This window comes from Pipistrellus kuhlii, unplaced genomic scaffold (genome assembly GCF_014108245.1).
Source record: "Pipistrellus kuhlii isolate mPipKuh1 unplaced genomic scaffold, mPipKuh1.p scaffold_m20_p_2, whole genome shotgun sequence".
In the NCBI taxonomy this organism is placed as follows: Eukaryota; Metazoa; Chordata; class Mammalia; order Chiroptera; family Vespertilionidae; genus Pipistrellus; species Pipistrellus kuhlii.
The window spans coordinates 23783270-23804135 of NW_023425515.1; the positions used below are offsets into that span (position 1 = coordinate 23783270).

The 20866-nt window shown below is 38.0% G+C and overlaps 1 protein-coding gene across 1 annotated transcript in view; it reads right to left on the minus strand.

Annotated features, from left to right (window-relative positions):
- Nucleotides 1-1462: 1462 nt before the first annotated feature.
- WDR49 (WD repeat domain 49) overlaps nucleotides 1463-20866 on the minus strand; it is a 128246-nt gene continuing 108842 nt past the window's right edge. The window contains exon 18 of the mRNA XM_036447693.2: nucleotides 1463-1600. Within this exon, the coding sequence (XP_036303586.1) occupies nucleotides 1470-1600 (131 nt within the window). The 3' untranslated portion in view covers nucleotides 1463-1469. The remainder of the gene's footprint in view (nucleotides 1601-20866) is intronic.

A 20866-nucleotide genomic window follows, 5' to 3' on the forward strand; every position in this document is an offset into this window, starting at 1 on the left:
AACCTTTCCATTGCCATCCTCTCCACCAAACTAAAACTTGCTCCACTGATGCTGGAAATTCTGTTAGAGCTAATTTCACTGTCTTTATAATTAATGACAGGTAAGGAAACAGAATGGTGAAGGTCAAAAACTGATTTGGGCTCCAATCCTAACTCACCATCAATAATTGGGCACTCTTTTAATAAATATAACTCTCACATATTAACCTTAGATAGATATATTTTATATAATTATTGTGGGGTTTAAACACAATAAAATTTTGCAGTTACTGGGCAGAGTAGGCCCCTACATGTTGTTAGTTATTTCCTTTATTTTTGTATGTTATTGCAAAAGTCTTCTCAAAATTCAAATATTTTGGAAGGACATTTTAAAATACAAATATATAGTAAAGTTACTTGAAAGAATTTATTAATTATTTTTACAGGACAGAATAAATAAAGCAGCATAAGACTATTGGTTGCCTGCCCTAGCCAAGTGGTTCAGTTGGTGGAAGCATCGTCCCACTCATTGAAAGGTCATAGGTTCCATTCCTGGTGTTAGGGTATATAAAGAAGGCAACCAATCAATGTTTCTCTCTCTCTCTCTTTCGCTGGCTCGCTCTCTCTCTCTCTTCTCTCTCTCTCTCTCTCTCCCTTTCCCTTTTTTTCTCTCTCTGAAATCAATAGAAACATATCCTTGGGTAAGTATTTAAAAATAAAAGAATATTGGTTGCCTGATGGATGATGCTATTTATAAAGAAAAATGGATCAAAAAGGTGAGGCACTGTGTTTCAGAACTAAATATCGTCTACTTGACCTTCCACATAAAGTGAGTTATTTATATAACCTCAGGCCCCTTCTTTTCTCCAGGCTCTACCACTTTGTCTGTACTATGCCACTCAGTTTTAGAGTATAGTATAACACAATATAACAAAGTATAGAAGTAGAACTTATGCAGTAATTTCTCAATAACTTCATATAAGAATGAATATAAATCATTATGAATTAGTAGAACAGCTGCTACTAAAAAAAGTCTTATTGCATTATCAGTATCATTTAAAACACACACACACACAGAACTAGAAAGGATAAATAAGTTGGCATAGTTTCTTAGTTAAGTTTATAGAGATTCACTGTGTCAATATTTTTCATGTTTAATTTCAATCAAGTTTTCTAAAAGAAAATTGACCAAAATGTTTGTCTATAGGAGCAACCAAAGGTCAGAATGCTTTGTTCTGCAATTGTACATTTTTTAAATATAAAACCACTTGAGAACAGGTAATACCAATTGATATCATCCCCTCTTAGTCCAATCTTTCTTTTATTGAAAATAGGAAGTGAAAAGTAATGGGTAAGAATGTTGCTGAAAACAAAACTTTCTGAAGTTGAAATATAAAGTAAAAAAGGAGATGGCAAAAAATTTTTTATTTATTTTCTGCATTTCATACACGTATTTCTCTTGTGTCAATGAAATATTTATTTTCCTTTCAGTTATAATTGCTTCTTATTTCTTTTTATATTCACTTCACTATTTGTTTCTTGGCATAATTGCTTGGCTCTTCTTTCACGATCCAGAAAGTCTTTGGGAAACAGGTTTTTTTCAACAAATACAGCTTTCAAAGCTAAAAAAAAAATGGAGAAGAAGTGACATGTAATTATATTTGAAAAGGAGCCCAATTAAATAAAATAGTGGGGAGAAAATATTCAAGTTTCACTTTATTTAAAAAGTTGTTTCTAAAATCTAGAGTTTTGTGGGGAAATTTTCTGTTTAAGCTTCTGCTATTCCTTTTTAAATTTAAAAGTTAAATTTTAACACAATTGGTTATAATATATTTATTATCATGATAGAGATCTACCATCTAACAGTAGAAGATTAAAGAAGATTGTTTTTCATTTTTGTTTTTTAATATACTTAACAGCTATCAAAGACCCATAAAAAGCCAGGGACAAATTATTCTGTATTAAAGTAAGACAATTAAAATAATCAAAACACAGTTTGACTGCCTGCATGACTAAACAAGTACATCTGCAATCATATTCTTATAAGATGCTTTGATCTGCAGGGATCGGTGGCTTCAGAAAAAAAGAAAACAAACAAACAAAAATAGCCAAATTATCCCCATGAGCGGTAATATTGTGCATCAGCGAGAAGTAGGAGGAAATTGTGCCATGCATTCAAAAAACTAATTTTAGCCTTTTCTTAACTTTATCATTTTAGCAAATGTTTATTGAATGTATATTATGCACAATGTTCTGTGCTCAGGCATAAATGGGGCACAAATATAACTAAGTCATAGGTTTTCTTCCAGCTGGTAGAAAGTAGGAGCAGTACCCAATAACCAAATTAACATATACAGTAGGAGACAGTTCTAAGAGGATACAAGGTATGGAAAGTGTGCTTAAGCACATAAAGAGATTATAAAATATGTAGAAACCAGAGGCAAATCTTTAAGAATTAGATGCTAATTCAGGGGAGCTTGAAGTCCAGATAGGATTTTAATTGATAATAAGAACCATGGGGATGAGGAAGGGTGACCAAGGTGGAAAGGAAATGTCAACTGGAGGAACAGATTGAATAAAAGTATAGAGAAACAAGAACGGCCATTCAGTTAACGCTAAATAATTCAATCCGATTTAGCAAAAGCATAAGAAATATGAAGGAGATGAAAGTAGAATGAGGCTGGAGCTAGACTGAGGAATACTTTAAATACCAAGCCAAGGAATTGGAAAGAAACTATGTAAACACTGAGCAACTTCACTAAATTGAAAAAGACCAAAACTCTGTACTTCCTATACAAACATAACAATGTAAGTCAATACACTCCTCCCTTTTCTCGTTCATATTATGCAACAGCCAGGAACGTGAGGGGAAATAACTCTGCAAATAAATTCCACATTCTGCAAAACCCAAAGATAGATGTAACCTGAAGCCTATAAAATATGAAGAAGGGCAGCCAGATGCAGGATTGGGCAGAGTGAGACAAGAGGAAAGTGATGAGGATGGAGCCCATAAGCACATTAGCATCTCAGAAAGTACTGGCAAAAAGGTAGCAAAGGTGAGGGGCTCACCCTGCAGTACAAATGCTTTGTCTTTTATTTCTACCTACAGATATGCACAGAGGTAAATAAGACTGGACACAAAAGCCCTCAGGAGCAGACTGTTTTTAGCAAGAAATGGTTCATAGGAGTTATTCTTATGTCCGATCCATTTTTTGCTAACAGCAGTCTGCCCCTGTGGGTTGTAAGATCTGAAGGCTATCCTGATCACAGATCACAAGCATGTATTACCCAGGGACCCCTACAAACTTCAAGCTTAAGAAAAGCCAGTTCATTAAGCTAATCGATTAAAAGAAAAAATGAAAAAAATAAATCAGCATACCACAGACATAAAGGTATTATAAGCAAAATGAAAAACCAAACATGTTGAAAAGAGCAGCAAAGCTCATTAAATACGTGGACTGATACGTTGGATAGATAAATATTGTTACTGAGCATTTGTCACAAGATCAATTTTAAAACTTAAAAAAGCAGTTGCTTCTATAAAGGAAGGTCACGGAGTAGAAATGAAAGAACTCAGGAAAGAAATAAAGATCAATAGGAAGTGGTGAAATGTGAGCTGTCAGGATTCAGGAAAATATAGAGGGAAACGGCATAAGTGAGAATAGACATAATGGGGAATATGAAATATACAAATGAGAAAAACAAATACAAGATGAAAATGAAAGAGAACAAATTAGAGAAGAAAACGGCAGATAGTGAAAAACATAGATCCAAGAAATTCATAAATGGGGTGAGTACTTAAGAAAGAAAATCAAAGCCGAACAATATTTAAAGTTATCATTTAATAAGACTTTCCTCATGTAAGCATCACTTGATGTATATAGTAGGGACATACAGTCATCCTTTTACTCATCAGAGATTGGATCCAGGAGCCCGTGGTCAAGTCCTTTATGTAAACTAGTGGCCTGGTGCACAAAAATTGTGCATGGGGGGAGGTCCCTCAGCCCAGCTTGCACCTTTTTCAATCTGAGACTCCTCGGGGAATGTCCAACTGCCACAGGGATTGGGCCTAAACCGGCAGTTGGACATCCCTCTCACAATCCGGGACCATTGGTTCCTAACTGCTCAACTGCCTGCCTGCCTGATCACCCCTAACCACTCTGCCTGCTGGTCTGCTTGCCCCCAACTGCCCCCTCACCCCCACGGGCCTACTTGCCCTCAACTACCCTCTCCTGCCAGACTGATTGCCCCAAACTTCCCCTTCCCACCAGCCTGATCACCCCCAACTGCCCTCCCTTTCTGGCCTGATCGCTCCTAACCACCTCTGCCTTGGCCTCACCACCATGGCTTTGTCCGGAAGGACGTCTGGAAGGTCTCCCAGAAGGTCTTCTGGTCTAATTAGCATATTATCCTTTTATTAGTACAGGTGGCATTGTATTTGAACATAACCTACATACATCCTCCTGTATACTTAAATCACCTCTAGATGGCTTATAATACCACGACAATGCAGATGTTATATAACTAGTTGATAAACTAAACTGTTCAGGGAATGATGACAAGGAAAGAAGTCTCTTCATGTACAATATAGACTCAAGCATCATACATAGTACATATTGGCAACAACCTTCTTTTTCTATTAGTTCCAACATTATAGTTGGTTGAATCTGCAGGTGCAAAAGCCACAGACACAAAGGGCTGACTGTACTGTGTACCAGGGATAATAGATTCCGATTAGTCAAAAACAAGGCATAGCCTAGTAAGGTTATTAGACTTTAAAGATAAAGACGAAATCATTTGACAGCCAGATAAAATGATCGAGTCACTTAAAAGAAGAGGAATATATATTTCATTAGATATCTTCATGGCAATGATCATTACCAGAATATAGTAGAGCAACACCAACAAAAAAAATCAAGGAAAGGATATGTGAGGTATGGATATTATAAACATGCATCCAAGTAGTGCTTTAAATCTAAAAATGACAAATAGTTTCAACATGCAGAGAATTCAGAGACTATTGCTCCTAAGAGTGTTTTATAGGAAATTACAGCAAAACAAACCTGAGAAATGACTAAGAAAAATTTGGAAGGAGATTGGGTGCTGAGCACAGAATATATTTAAATGTAGAAGTGAGACTCACGTAATATGGGGTTTAGGATGACAAAAACAGAAAGTATATGCCATATTTTGTTTAATTAACAAAAACTGGTAGGGTAAGGGGGAAGCTCTATTCATGATAAACCAAATAACAACATAAGCAAATTTAAAATAAAAATCAGCAGAAAGAAAGATTATGTTCTTGAATAAATTGTGTAAAGGATGAAGGATTGAGTAATGGAGAAACATTCATTTTATTGTCACTAAGCATGGATTTAATTGTTACTGTCTTAGAAAAATAAAGGGCTAGAAGAATTATATGAGCCTACGATTATAAAGGTACCACTAGAAGAAACATATAACAACCATCCAAATAAAAACAAAGAAAAAAAATTACAGATCTAGTGAAAACCTTTAAGTATAAACAATCCTATATAATAAAACTCAAATATGCAAATCAACTGAACCTCAGAACTACCAGAGGAACTACTGGTCACTATAATGCTCACTGACCACCAGGGGGCAGACAATGCATTGAGCATCTGTCCCCCAAGAGGGAGACAACCACAACAGGCAGTGGCAATGGGGGAGAGGGGACAGCAAATGGGCAGTGCCAGGCCATCAGCCAAGGCAAGTACTAGTAGCGGGGGGGAAACTCCGAATCGCCCCAAACACTGATCTCCCCACAGATGGCCCTGATCACTGGCCAGGCCTATAGGGACCCTACTCTATATATTGAGAAGAGTCTCTTAGATTTAAAAATTAAAACCTGGCAAGGCTACGCTAACACTGAAAAAACAGGATGATGCAGCGATATCATGCATGAACTCTGGGTGGCACATTGTGTGGCCAGCCCTGATTCTGACACTTATAACTATGTGACAAAGCCAATTACTTAACTTCTCCTGCTTCAGTTTTTCCACCCATAAGATGGGGGAAATGGTACTACAGAAGGATCATGTTATATACTGTTTTTTTTTTTATAATCAGGGCAAAAAAAATGTAACTGCCCATACAACAGCAAGATGCCTTTCACGTGTATGAAAATTATGGTCATTGGTGTATGCAGCATCCCAGATTGTGAGAGGGATGTCCGACTGCCAGTTTAGGCCCAACATCCCCCCAGGGGTTCCCAATTGCAAGAAGATGCAGGCCGGGCTGAGACCGCCCCTCACCAGTGTATGAATTTTGTGCACTTGCCCTCTAGAAAATAGCATAAAAGAATGTGGTAAATAAAAACCAAAATGTCTAGCATATCAATTAAGGTAGATGCAATCAATTTCATGATTTAAAAAAAAATCTTTAGTTGGATCAAAAGCAAAAACCAATACATTTAAAATAAAGTGATTCAGAAACGTTTAAATAAAGGGGCTGAGAAAATATCTAGGTGAATCAAAAGAAAGCAAGGCTCAAAATCCAGAATCATAAGTGCATACAGAAACCTTCCACTGGGAAGGCAGGGGAGGGTGAGTGGGAAGAGATCAACCAATGAATTTCTATGTACATATGCTTAAGGACACAGATAATGGGGTGGGGAGGAGGAGGGATATGGGAACAGGTGCAGGAAGAGGTTAATGGGGGGGAAAGGAGGACCTATGTAATATTTTCAACAATAAAATACACATACACACACACACACACACACACACACACACAAGCTAGTGGCCTGGTGCATGAAATTTGTGCACGGGGAGGCCCTCAGCCCGGCCTGACAGCCTGCACCCTCTCCAATCTGGGACCCCTTGGGAGATGTCCAATTGCTGGTGTAGGCCCCATCCCAGTCAGACATCTTTCTCACAATCTGGGACCTCTGGCTCCTAACTACTCACCTGCCTGCCTACCTGATCAACCCTAACTGCCCCCACACCAGTCTGCTTACTCCAACTGACTCCCCTGTCAGCCTGATCACCCCAACTTCCCTCCCCTCCTGGCCTGACTGCCCCTAATCACCTCTGCCTCAGCCCCGCCACCATGGCTTTGTTCGGAAGGACATTTGGAAGGTCTCCCAGTCTAATTAGCATATTACCCTTTTATTTTATATATATATATATGAAACCCTCCAAGGAAACAGAAACTCATAATCCTGGTTGCCAGAAATAGATGATAATGGGAACTGGAAAGATCAGCATTGTGTAAGGGAGGGAGACTTTTCACTGAATTATTTTTTAACTGTTCTAGTGTCTGAATTGGTGAATGAGGGTGTGTGTGTGTGTGTGTGTGTGTGTGTGTGTGTGTGTGTGTTAAGCAAAATGAATAAACGTGGAGCTACAAATGAAACTACAAATGAAAACACTTTTCATTTGTCTAATAACACAGTAGGGGATAATGTGGATTTCTGTACGTTAGCAGTTGATCCTGTCCCGTCTGACTACAGATTAGCAACTCAGAATCATAAAGTGTTCTGAATGCCATAGAGCTCAGCTGAAATTCACTATGGCTTCTGAAATACTGTCTTACTGATGTTTGTCTCTAAACTAAACTAGATGAGACATTTTCAGTGTAACTAACCAGTTTCCAGGACAATTGAACCAATAACTAACTGAGCCCTTGTAAGATCTTGAGAGAGACTATCCTGCTGGTAAAACTCTTTTTTCTTTCTTTCTTTGTTTCTTTCTTTGTTTCTCTCTCTCTTTCTTTCTTTCTTTCTTTCTTTCTTTCTTTCTTTCTTTCTTTCTTTCTTTCTTTCTTTCTTTCTCTTTTTTTTTGAGCTAAAAACCCCCAGATGATTAAGAAATGTATATGCAGGAGTGGATCCCTGTTTTGAGAGTCTGAAGCTAACAATTTTGTGATCTTTCTTTAAGAAAAATAATATGAAATTATAAATACAAAATTATTCATAAAAGTGGCGATTTATTTAGAATGAGAAAAATATCTCCATGGATTACTGGAGCTTGTGTTCTTTTCTTCTGAGGTCTCTTTTACAAAAGGTACCTGGACTACTCACCTAGAAATGATTCCTGCTTGCATCCTGGCTTATGTCCTTTACCCAGAACACTCTAAAACTCCTAACTTCCCAAACACTTACAATAATCTTTGTATTTGAGGCCCATAAAACAACATAGCCTTCAATGGTGTCATCGCAATCTCCTTTACATGGCAAAAGCAGTGTAGAAATTAACCTAACACCTTTTAAATGGATAATGATAATCATTTCTTCTCACTATTCAGAAGAGCAACATCTGCTAGGTTAATGGCATAATGCTTTCATACAATGATGCCAGTGAGTCTGCCATGTATTATGATATGTGGAAGAAGCCATTAACCACTTATTGAACTTAAGATTATAAAAGGAGGTCTTTAGCCTTGCTCTGGCGACTTGTTTTCTTGACGTATTAACTTGGCAAGGCTAAAGTCCTCAGCTGTACAGTTAAATATTAGTCTAGATATTGCTCTGAAAGGATATTGCTGATGTAATAGAAGTCCCTAATTAATGTACTTTAAATAAAATAGAGTACCCTGAACCCAATGCACACTCTTTCTAGAGCACACCGGCACCTTTCCTCCTCCTTCTTTCCCCAGGCACATCACCTTGGACTCCAAGATCCCTTCCTTTGCCTCTTGTTTCCTGAGCCCATGCAGCCCAGCTGGCTCACTTCTCTCTACTTCTGTGACTTTCTAAATAAACTTTCTTCTATAATTGGGGGGTAGAGGGGAAAGATTATCTTGGATAACCTGGTGAGCCAGACTTAATCAGTTGGAATGTCTCAAAGCAGGCTTCCCTGGGGGGGGGGGGGGGGGGGGGGGAGGTGGAAATTCTAAGACTTGACAACAGTTTCTGACTGTGCCAACAGTTTCTGACTGTGCCCTGCTCGCCCATGATCTTTCCTTAATTTTGGACTTGATCATCTGCCCACACAATCCCGTAAACCAATTCCACATCATAAATTTTATTATATAGTCCTTCGATTTGCTTCCCGGATCCTGACTGATGTGCTTGCCATAAAATACACTGTTTGCCACAGAACAATTGCAAAGGGTACAGTGTTCTTAATGAGGCAAATAAACTGGTTGGCCAAGTTTCCTATGGTTTTGACTGGACTCTGTTAGGTACTCCTTATAAAGAAATATTTAAATATGCAACTTATCCTAAAGCATCCTTAATTCCCACATGATTGCTACTATAGGAACTTTAAGTATTAATATCACTATCCAAACCTATCTTCTCCTTAAAGTTACTTATGCATCATCTACTTCTATTCTCCAGGTGATAAACTCACTGATTTCAAAGACTTGCTCTGCTTTTATGCCTCATATACCCTTATCTCCAGCATTGTGTCTGGTACATGGGAGGTGTTCAACAAACATATTTGTTGAATAAATGAAGAACTGAATAAAGATACCTCCAGGCATGCAAAGAGGTGGACTCAGTCCTCACACTTTGGAATTCTTCCATTCCAGAGACTGTAGGGCTTGGCTTCCTAATAGTGATAAAGTGGTTCTTGTGTCAGACAACTATATATCCATCCACTTGCCACAAACCCTGCTCTTCAACATAGTGCTATTGGTAACATTTATATTCACTGTTTCCTACCTGGGAATGTATGATAGTTATACATTCATCACTTCATTTGTTGGTTGACTGCCTGACAAGATTTGTTATAACGATAACAAAAAGGTGTTTTTAAAGCAATGAAAATAAAAGATGTGGTGGTCATGAAGTTACTAAAAGATTTCCACTAAAATAAAATAATTCAGTGATTTTAATGCATCCCAGTTAAACTGTTGTCATCTGCTTCTTCCCCTGTCCCCTGATGGGCCACTAATCAGATGAACAATAGTGGCACCTTGCCAAAAGAAGGGACTGGGTTACGATGTAAATATTGCACTGCAATGGCCAGCTGTTGTTAGTCTATGGGTGTACACTAGTCTGAAAACCGCCCTTCTAATTTACACCCTCCATTCTCTTCGAAGTCCTCCAGATAAATCCTTCTCAAACTTTAATGTGCATTTAAAAAATCGCCCAGAAATCTTTTGTTCAAATGCAGGTTGTGATTCAAAAGATCTGACTCGAGGCCTGTGATACTTCATTTCTACTATGTTTCCAGGTGATGCCTGTGCCATTAGCCACTGCCCATATTTTGATGTCAAGGTTCTCGTTCTTAAATCTGGACTCTAGATCAGTATTACCAGGCTGTCATTCAACTTCGGCCATCATCGAGTGATATTCAGATAACAAAACAACAGGATGGTCAGGATTAATCACAATGCTATATTGGTCTTCACATAACTCTTAAATTATTGTTATTTGGGACCTGTAGAGACTTTTTTCTTTCTTTTTCTAAAACAACATTTTTTAAAAGCTGTTTTAGGTTGACAATAAAATTGAAATGCAGGTACATATATTTCTTATAAACCTCCTGCTCCCACACATGAATAGCCTCCCCCATTATCAACATCACTCACCAGAATGTTTTTTTTGTTTGTGTTTTTATTTTTAACCAAGGATGAATCTATCTATACTGACACATCATAATCATCCCAAGTGCTTAGTTAACCTGAGTATTGCACATATTTGGGGGTTTGAACAAAAGGATAATGCTTTTGCATCCCTTATTATAGTACAGAGTACTTTCAATGTCCCAAACAGTTTTCTGTGTACGTCCTACTCATCTCTTCTCCCTCAACCTCTAGCAATCACTGATTGATTTTCTTGTTGTTTTGTTAATCCTCACCTGAGGATATTCTTCCATTGATTTTTGGAGAGAATGGAAGGGAGAGAGACAGAGAGGAAAAAAAAAATCTATGTGAGAGAAACACATGGATTGGTTGTCTCTCATATGGCTCTTGACTGGAATAGAAGGGGTACCCTTCAATTCCCAAGCTGATGATGCTTTATCCACTGAGTCAAACCACCTAGGGCAACCACTGAAAGTTTTATTGTCACTATAGTTTCACCTTTTCCAAAATGTCAGATAGTTGAAATCACACTTAATGTTCCTTTTCAGATTAACTTTTCTTTTATCACTTAGTAATGACCAGTTAAGATTCCTCCATGTTTTTTCATAGCTTAGTAGGTCTTCTTTTAATGATGAATAATACTCCATTTTCTGGAGGGACCACAGTCTATTTTTCCATTACCTACTGAAGGACATCTTTGTTGCTTTAGGTAATTGTGAATAAAGTTGCTATAAACATCAATGTGCAGGGCTTTTTCACTCCTTTGGGTAAATACCAAGGAGCATGACTGCTGGATTGTCTGATAGAATTCGTTTAGTTTGTAAGAAACCATGGCCTGACTTCCTGTATGATGTCCTGCCAGCAATTTGAGAGTCCCTGTCACTCCATATCTTCATCAGCATTTGGAATTGTGGGAGTTCAGGGCTTGGGCTGGTGTAACAGGTGTGCAGCAATAATTCATTGTGTTGTTGTTTTTTTTACTTTGAATTTCCCTAACGAAATATGATATGGTCCATCTGCTGAACCTTTTAAATGACATTTTTTCATATATTAATTACTTCTGTTTTGTACAACCCAAAGTTTTGTGGGTGTATGTAATTTTTCAAGATAATTTGGTGCCATCCTGTAAACACACATATAAAGTGTAAGAAAGATTTTTATTTCTAAAATGTTTCTGAATTTTGTACTCATTATGGCTGTCCAGTTATTTAAAATTTGTTGGAGCAAATCATATACAGCAATATATCATTTCTTACTTAAAATGAATATGTTTATAAATGGTTTCTTCTTGTGTTTTAACCATTTGCTCAAGTAAGAAGGTTTTTATAATAGCAATAATTCTTTGCCTGTACTGGTATTAGATTTAAGATTATATTCTAAAGCATATATATATATATATTATACTAGATTTTACAACAGGCCTGCATGTACCTTTTTCACCTGTAGTTTAAGAACTATAGAGAGAACTTTTGTGTTTCAATGGAAAATTGTGTATTGTCAGGTGGTCAGATTCTGAGTTCACTTTTTTTTTTTTTTTTTTTTTTTTTTTTTAACCATCTTGCCACCTCTTTGTAAACTCCAGATTACCAGTGAACAGGAGGTAGAGTCTTGTCTGTCTCATTTGGTAGAGTTTCAATTGACTTCCTCCCCTTCTTTGGAATTGCCTGCAAATTGGATTGGAGCTTACCTTGTACCAGTTGTCAGCCCTTCCTATATTTTCAATTCTTCCACTTTCCTTCAATATCTGATTGCAATTCCCTAATCTAACCTTTCCAGGTCTCACATCTGCCTAAAACTAAAACCTGACAGCCCTATAAAGAATATTATAAACTGATAAATAAAAATAGATACAGAGGCAGAGAAGCATTGAACAGACTGTCAAACTACAGTAGGAAGGCTGGAGAGGGTTTTGGGGGAGGGGCGCAGTGGGGAGGTAAGAGATCAAAGGGCTTGTCTCCATGCATATAAGCATAACCAATGAATGCAAGACACTGGGGGGTAGGGGGATGTTGGGGGGAGAAAAGGCTGGGAAAATGTCAATGGAAAAGTGAGACATATGTACTACTATTTATAATACTTTAAACAATAAAATAAAATTTAAAATAAATAATAAGATAAAACCTGACAGCCTGAATCCTTATCCAGACTCTGCTGTCTTGCAGCTGTCCTTTCTCTCAGGATCTCCAGGACTTCAAGACAACTGACTGCTGCCACCAATTTGATTTTGCAGGAGTGACACCAACAAGAATCCCTGAGAAATGACTTCCTAGACCTTGCTTTGCCCCACCCAGGTTTATGATCACATCTGGGTTGTTCAGTTATGAATTATATTCCTTCATCAGGAACCAAAGTGGGGGGACCAATTTCAAGCATGACCTGATCCCTGTGCTCCTGGAAAGCAGAGATGGTTAAACCCTCCTACCATCTTCTTGTTTGGGATACAGAAACAAGCAAAGGGCCATTCTGCTCTCTCCTATTATATATAATAAAAGCCTAATATGGTAAGTGTCTAGCTGTCCAGTTGCCTGTTCAACCAATCAAAGCATAATATGCTAATGATATGCTAAGGTCGCTCAACCACTCACTATGACATGCACTGACCACGACGGGGCAGGCACTCTGACCTGTAGGTTAGCTTGCTGCTGGGGTCCAGCCAATCAGGACTGAGCGAGATGGACCACACATACTCTGGAGTCCTCCTATGTCCCCTCCCCAGCTGGCCAACCTCTTGCATCCTTCCCTGGCCCCAATCATGCACCAGTGAGGTCCCGTGGCCTGACCTGCACACTCTTGCAATCTAGGACACTTCAGGAAATGTTGGAGAGTCAGTTTCAGCCTGATCCTGCATACAAAGCGGAGGGACCCCACTGGTGCGTGAATTCATGCACTGGGCCTCTAGTGCTGAGATAAGACCTTCTCTACCCTTCCTCACAAGTGGAATGAGACTCCTGGATTCACTGACCTACCTCTAAACATTGCCCTTCCTTTGAGATGTTCCTCCTTAATGAATATTCTCTCCATTGCAATTGCCTAATTGAAATCACCTGTGTTAATTGCCCCATTCATCTTGTCTTTGACAGAACAACACCAAAACAGTTCACCCGAGGTATCAGAAATGCAGCATTTTCTCTGCACTGGAAGTTTTAAAGATGTACCGAAAGGATGTGAATTTATTGTCCAAGTCTGACCCAGAGACACTTCTAAGTGGGCTTTTGAATTAGGCATATCAAAGAGGGATTTCAAGCTGTTTGAGAGTCTGCAGGGAACAACTTGGAAGCTAAAGAGAGAGTCTGAAAGATGTTTCAACTTGAAAGGGAAGGAAAGAGAATACAAAAGGACATAAAAGACCCAGTAGGTAAAACTAAAAAGTCACCTGGGGATTATGAAGTGTTTGAAAACTGTCCCCAGTTCCAAAGAGATAGTTTAGAACATTGAAAGTAGGTCTGGCAAAGAGCCTCTCATCAAACAATTGCCAAATAACTCTGCACACTATAATTATGGAGCTTGCGGGAATGTGTGCAAAACGCAATGCAAAGACATAAGGGACACTGTAATGACAGAGCAGAGGGGGATACGTTGATAATAGAATTTTTTTAAAAAAAGTTCTCTTTTGTAATAACAATTTTTAAGTTCATCAGTATCCTGTGGAAAATGAGAGGAACAATTTTAAATAAAAGTGATAAAAATAGATAATACTATAGTAAAAAGCTGGTTGTAGAAATCAGCCCAAGAGTAGGCTTCCTTGGGAATGCAATTTGTACATTATTTGAACAAGGAAGGCTGCACTTAGAAATATTAATAGCATGGGCCCTTCTCTAATAGGACCCACCTTTCACTAGCTCTTGAGAAACTAGATAAGTTATTTAAACTCTCTAGGCCTGTGCCGAAGAGTCTACATATCTATGTCACAGAGTGCCACAGACTCTTCATATAAAACAATAGGGATGATAAAAATCCCAATATCATAGAGCTGTTTTGGGAAATAATAACAAAATATTATCAATAATGCAAGTGCATCAAACTCTTTTTAGGTGCTGGGCTCTGTAACAAGACTGTCACAGGGGTTATTTCATAGGAGCATTGTGAGAATGGTAAGTAATATGGTGCCCATTTTTAGTTGAAGAAACTAAGGCACACAGAGAGTTTAATTGACCTGTTCAAGGCCATATAGCTAGCTAGTGGTAACGTCTTGAAGCCAGGCTTGTACTTCAAATGTTGCCTTTAAACCTTTATTGCTTTGAGAGTTCCAAGTTTTATTCCCTCTATAAATGGAATTTCCCCCCAAAGACAACTGTAACTATGAAGGCTTTATAACTTAGAAGGAACAATGACTGTGATTTCAAAGGTTACAAAATAGTGTAAAGAACCCAGAGTGGAGGGAAGGGAGGAGCATGAAGAACTAGTTAAAATGATAAAAACAATGTGTTGGCCCTAACCTCCAAAGTCCCTCTTCACTGCTTTCTCTGAAAATGGCCTGGAGCCCTCTATTTCTCCTTTGTCTGCTGGTCTGGTATTGAGCTCTGTCACTAGAGGGCACTGGAGAAACACTGAAGGAGAAATGGATCTCTCAAGTGGTTGCTCCTGTCACTAGATTCCTGCAGTAGTTTCTCCAGCACCAAGCCCTTCTTTAGCATGACTTTCCCAGTACCCAGCTCCTCCAACTGCAGACTCCTGCAATGCTGACATGGCTCCTCCACAGCCCAGAGCCACCAGCTTCCACTGACAACCTCAGGTGGCTTTGCAGCCGAGGGCCACCCATCTGGCACCAACCAGTGAATGGCTTTCTAGAACACCCGAGAGCCAAGCAGAGGACCTCCAATGTGACTCCTTCCTGAGCTCAGCCTACCCAGTACCCCCAGGATGGCTTTGCAGTGAGTTCTGAGATCCAGCACCTCCCTGTGCATGGCCTCCTTGACTCCCCTGAAAGCCAACTTCCAGCAAGTTCCACCTGCTGGATGGGCATCTTCCTTCATCTCTCTGTCTCAGCTCTTCACATCTGTTATTCCTTTGTTCTTTAAAGTTCTCTTTGCTTCTTATTAGCCAATTTTCTACAATGCCCATATATTATATCCAAAGTCAGAAATCAAATGAACTTAAAAATAAAATTAGTTCTGAGACAAACCTGTCTTCACTGTAGTTGCTCTTCTGTTGCCAATCATTGTCTCTCCTTTCTACGTTAGTTTCTTGGAAAAGTGTTAGTTTTTCTTGGGAGATGTCCCACAGACCCCTCCATCTCAACATATTCTAAAAATTAACTCTAAACCACCTTCTTCTTCTGTGTTTTCTCTCTCAAGAAGAGTTTCTTTGGGGGCATAATTATCCAAGCTAGATATCCAATACTTATCTTCACATCTCATCAGGGCACAAAATCCTTTCAATTCTTTTTTCTTGAGATTTCTCAGCTTAGATACTTCCTTTCTTGGGCCTCCTTATCATCAACATAATAGTAGGGACTATTTAATGAATGCTCTGTAAATGATGATCATCATGCTAAAATTAACCCACACAATTCCAAGAAGCAAGTATCAGTAGCCCCATATAACAGATGAAGAATTTAGGACTTAATAGCTTACGTCATTTATCTATATGTAAACAAATAGGAGAACACAAAAGGAGGATTCAAAAACAGGTAGCTGGTTGGGAACAAGTTCCCGTTACTTTAATATGCTGACTCTAGTCTAGCCTCATTACCCCGCATCCACTACACAGTTTCCTAAAAACTTTCTAAAATGCAAATCTGGTCATGACACTTTCCTGTTTTAAACATATCAACGGGAATTTTATTCCTAAATAAGATTTCATAGGTACAGGCAGGCCATTCTTTTCATTGTACCAGATTGTAAAACAGCAACAACAACAAAAGTCCATGGTAAATTACAGAGATAAAATTTTAAAGCTATCAGAGGGCCATGGAAGCCATGATTATCAAATTAAAATTCTAGAGATGGTAGAACCCTTCTTAGATGAGCTGAGATTGCCAAGTGTTTTCTTCTCCCTGGGGACTTATCATGCCTGGGCATTTCTGGGAACAGGCTTATCATAGAGAGATTATTCTAAGGGAAAGTAAAATTAGAAAAGCTTTTGATGACTGTGTGGGTGGGTGTGATGTATTGGAATCCAGAGAAATTTCATAGCTGTGGCCAGTGTTCCCCATAGGATGCATTCTGAGAGCTGGGGTGGTGTGGGAGGTGGCAGATTAGACTGGAGAGGCAGAGCGAAGTTTCCTGCAGTTTTGCAGGAAACATAGCCCACTAAAGAGAGAAAATAGGCCACTAAAGAGAGAGGCATAAAAACAAAAGAGATTTGACATCAGAAGTAAAGCAAGTATAATATAATAACTAAAGCTGTAACCAAGCACTGACCAAGCTCAATCTCCAATTAGATTAATGTGTTTGGCTCCTCATGTTCTCTGTTGAAAGGAGGAAATAGTAAACTACCTCAGGGAGAAAATAACATTAATTTCAGTATCTATAGATCTTTTATACATAATTTCTTTCATATAATAAAAATGGTACAGAAATTACAGAACTTATAAAGAGGAAGGAAAGTGTGACTAATACCTAATAGGGAAAAATAGACATTAGAAGCAGACACAGGATCATGTAGATATTGATATTAGCATAGTAGGAGATTTTAATACCCCACTGTCACCCTTTGACAAATCATCTAAACAAAAAATCACCAAAGAAATATCAATCCTAAATGACTCGCTAGACCAGATGGAATTAATCGACATCTTCAGAACATTCCACCCCAAAGCCACAGAATATACATTCTTCTCAAGCGCACATTGGACATTCTCAAAGATAGACCACATTTTGGGACATAGGCAAAGTCTCTTCAAATTCAAGAAGATAGAAATCATATCAAGCATCTTCTCAGATCATAGTGGCATAAAACTGGAAATTAACTACAATGAAAAAAATCCAAAGAAATCAAACACATGGAGACTAAACAACATGCTATTAAATAAGGACTGGGTTACCAAAGAAATCAAGGAAGAAATTAAAAACATCCTGGAAACAAATGACAATGAAAACACAACTATCCAAAATCTATGGGACACAGTAAAAGCAGTTTTGAGAGGGAAGTTCATATCCCTACAAGCCTATTGCAAAAAAACTAGAAAAAATGGTAACAAATGATCTAACTCTACAACTCAAAGAGTTAGAAAAAGAGCAACAAGAAAAGCCCAGTGTAAGCAGAAGAAAGGAAATAACAAAAATCAGAGCGGAGATAAACAACATCGAGACCAAAGAAACAATACATAAGATCAACAAAACCAAGAGCTGGTTCTTTGAAAGAATAAACAAGATAGATGAACCTCTAGCCAGGCTAACCAAGAAACAAAGAGAGAGGACCCAAAAAAACAAAATCAGAAACAAAAGAGGTGAAATAACAACAGACCCCGCCGAAATACAAAGGATTGTTACAAAATATTACGAACAACTCTATTCCAACAAACTGAACAACCTGGAGGAAATGGACATATTCCTAGAAAAATACAAACTTCCAAAACTAAATCAGGAAGAATCTAAAAATCTCAATAGAGCAGTGACTTGGGATGAAACTGAAACAGTCATCAAAAAACTTCCAGCAAACAAAAGCCCAGGGCCAGATGGCTTCACAGGAGAGTTTTACCAAACATTCAAGGAAGAACTAAAACCTATCCTCCTCAGACTATTCCAAAAAATTCAAGAGGAAGGAACACTTCCAAACTCCTTCTATGAAGCCAGCATCACCCTAATACCAAAACCAGATAAAGACAACTCAATGAAAGAGAACTACAGGCCAATATCTCTCATGAACATAGATGCCAAAATCCTGAACAAAATTCTAGCAAATCGGCTCCAGCAGAGCATCACAAAGATCATACACCATGAACAAGTAGGATTTATTCCAGGAATGCAAGGTTGGTATAATATCCACAAATCAATAAACGTGATATATCACATAAACAAGTTGAAAGATAAAAATCATATAGTCATATCAATTGATGCAGAAAAAGCATTTGATAAAATCCAACACCCTTTCCTGATAAAAACTCTCAACAAGGTGGGAGTACAAGGATCATACACCAACATAATAAAAGCTATATATGATCAACCCACAGCCAACATCATACTCAATGGGCAAAAACTAAAACAATTCCCTCTAAGAACAGGAACAAGACAGGGATGCCCACTATCGCCACTCCTCTTTGACATAGTACTGGAAGTACTAGCCATTGCAATTAGACAAGAGGAGGAAATAAAAGGCATCCAAATTGGAAAAGAAGAAGTAAATTTATCCTTATTTGCAGATGAGATGATATTGTATATAAAAAACCCCAAAGACTCCATTAAAAAACTAATTGGCTTAATAAATGAATTTGGCAATGTAGCAGGATACAAAATTAATGCCAAGAAATCTATGGCATTTCTATACACCAACAGCGAATTTATAGAAACAGAGACTAAAAAAGCAATTCCATTTACCATCACACCAAAAAATTAAGATACCTAGGAATAAACTTAACTAAGGAAGTAAAGGACCTATACGCAGAAAACTACACAACACTGAAGAAAGAGATAGAGGAAGATGTAAACAGATGGGCAATGGATCTAAATAGAATATTTTCAAAAGAAGACAGAAGGAAAGCCAAAAGGCACATGAAAACATGCTCAAGGTCACTAATTATCCTAGAGATGCAAATCAAAACAACAATGCGGTACCATCTCACACCTGTCAGAATGGCCAACATCAACAAATCAACAAACGACAAGTGTTGGCGAGGTTGCGGAGAAAAAGGAACCCTCGTGCACTGCTGGTGGGAATGCAGACTGGTACAACCATTGTGGAGAACAGTGTGGAGTTTCCCCAAAAAACTGAAAATGGAACTCCCATTTGACCCAGTAATCCCACTCCTAGGAATATATCCCAAGAAACTAAAAACACCGATCAGAAAGGATATATGCACCCCTATGTTCATACAAGCACAATCAACAATAGCTAGAATCTGGAAACAGCCTAGGTGCCCATCAGCAGATGATTGGATCCAAAAACTATGGTACATCTACACAATGGAATACTATGCTGCCATAAAAAAGAAGGAATTCTCATCATTTGCAGCAACCTGGATAGAACTAGAGAACATTATGCTGAGTGAAATAAGCCAGTCAATAAAAGAGAAATACCACATGGCCTCACTCATTTATGGACATTAAAAAACATTATAAATTGACAAACCAAAAGATAGATATAAAGACAGTAAAGCAACAAGCAGACTGTAAAATTACAGCAGGGAGTTTAGGGAGATCTGGGGGAGATAAGAGATCAACCGAAGGACTTGTATACATGCATATAAGTACAACCAATGGACACAAAACTCTGGGGAGGGAGGGTATGTATGGGGGGGGAATGTTAAAATATGTACACAGATAATAATTTAATAAATAAAAAAATAGATTTAAAAAATAAATAAATAAATAAATAAATAAATAAATAAATAAATAAAATAAAATTTTAAAAAAATGGTACAGAAATTACAGAACTTATAAAGAGGAAGAAAAGTGTGACTAATACCTAACAGGGAAAAATAGACATTAGAAGCAGACACAGGATCATGTAGATATTGATATTAGCAAGCCAGGATTTTCAAAATTATGTTATAAATATAATATTCATATAAATATGTTTTAAAAAACAGAAATTTTGGAAAAACTGGATGAAAATATGAGTAATTTCAACTGAGAATTAGAATCTATATTCATAAAAGAGATTCCAATACCTTTATAGAACTGAATCTAGACAAAACCGGTTTGGCTCAGTGGTAGAACATCGGTCTGCAGACTGAAAGGTCCCAGGTTCAATTCTGGTCAAGGGCATGTACCTGGGTTGCGGGCACATCCACAGTAGGGGGTGTGCAAGAGGCAGCTGGTCGATGTTTCTCTCTCATCGACGTTTCTAGCTCTCTATCTCTCTTCCTTCCTCTCTGTGAAAAAATCAATAAAATATGTTAAAAAAAAAAAAAAGAACTGAATCTATATTCTATGTAATAAAGAGCTAATATGAAAATGGTTGTCACACTCTCAAGCCATTACGTATATATATATTAGAGGCCCGGTGCATGAATTCGTGCATGGGTGAGGTCCAGCCAGACTGGCCAGGGGGAGGGGACATGGGTGGTTGGCCAGCCTGCAAGCTGGTCAAACTTCCTGATCAAGAGGACAATTTTCATATTAGCCTTTTATTATATAAGATATACACTGAGTGGCCATATTATTATGTGTTCAGAGATCATAATAATCTGGCCACTCAGTATATATAGATTACACAGAGCATGTTATAATCTTCTTCCATCCTCTAGACCTTTATTGATAAATTGCACACCAGTACCTCAAACCCAACAC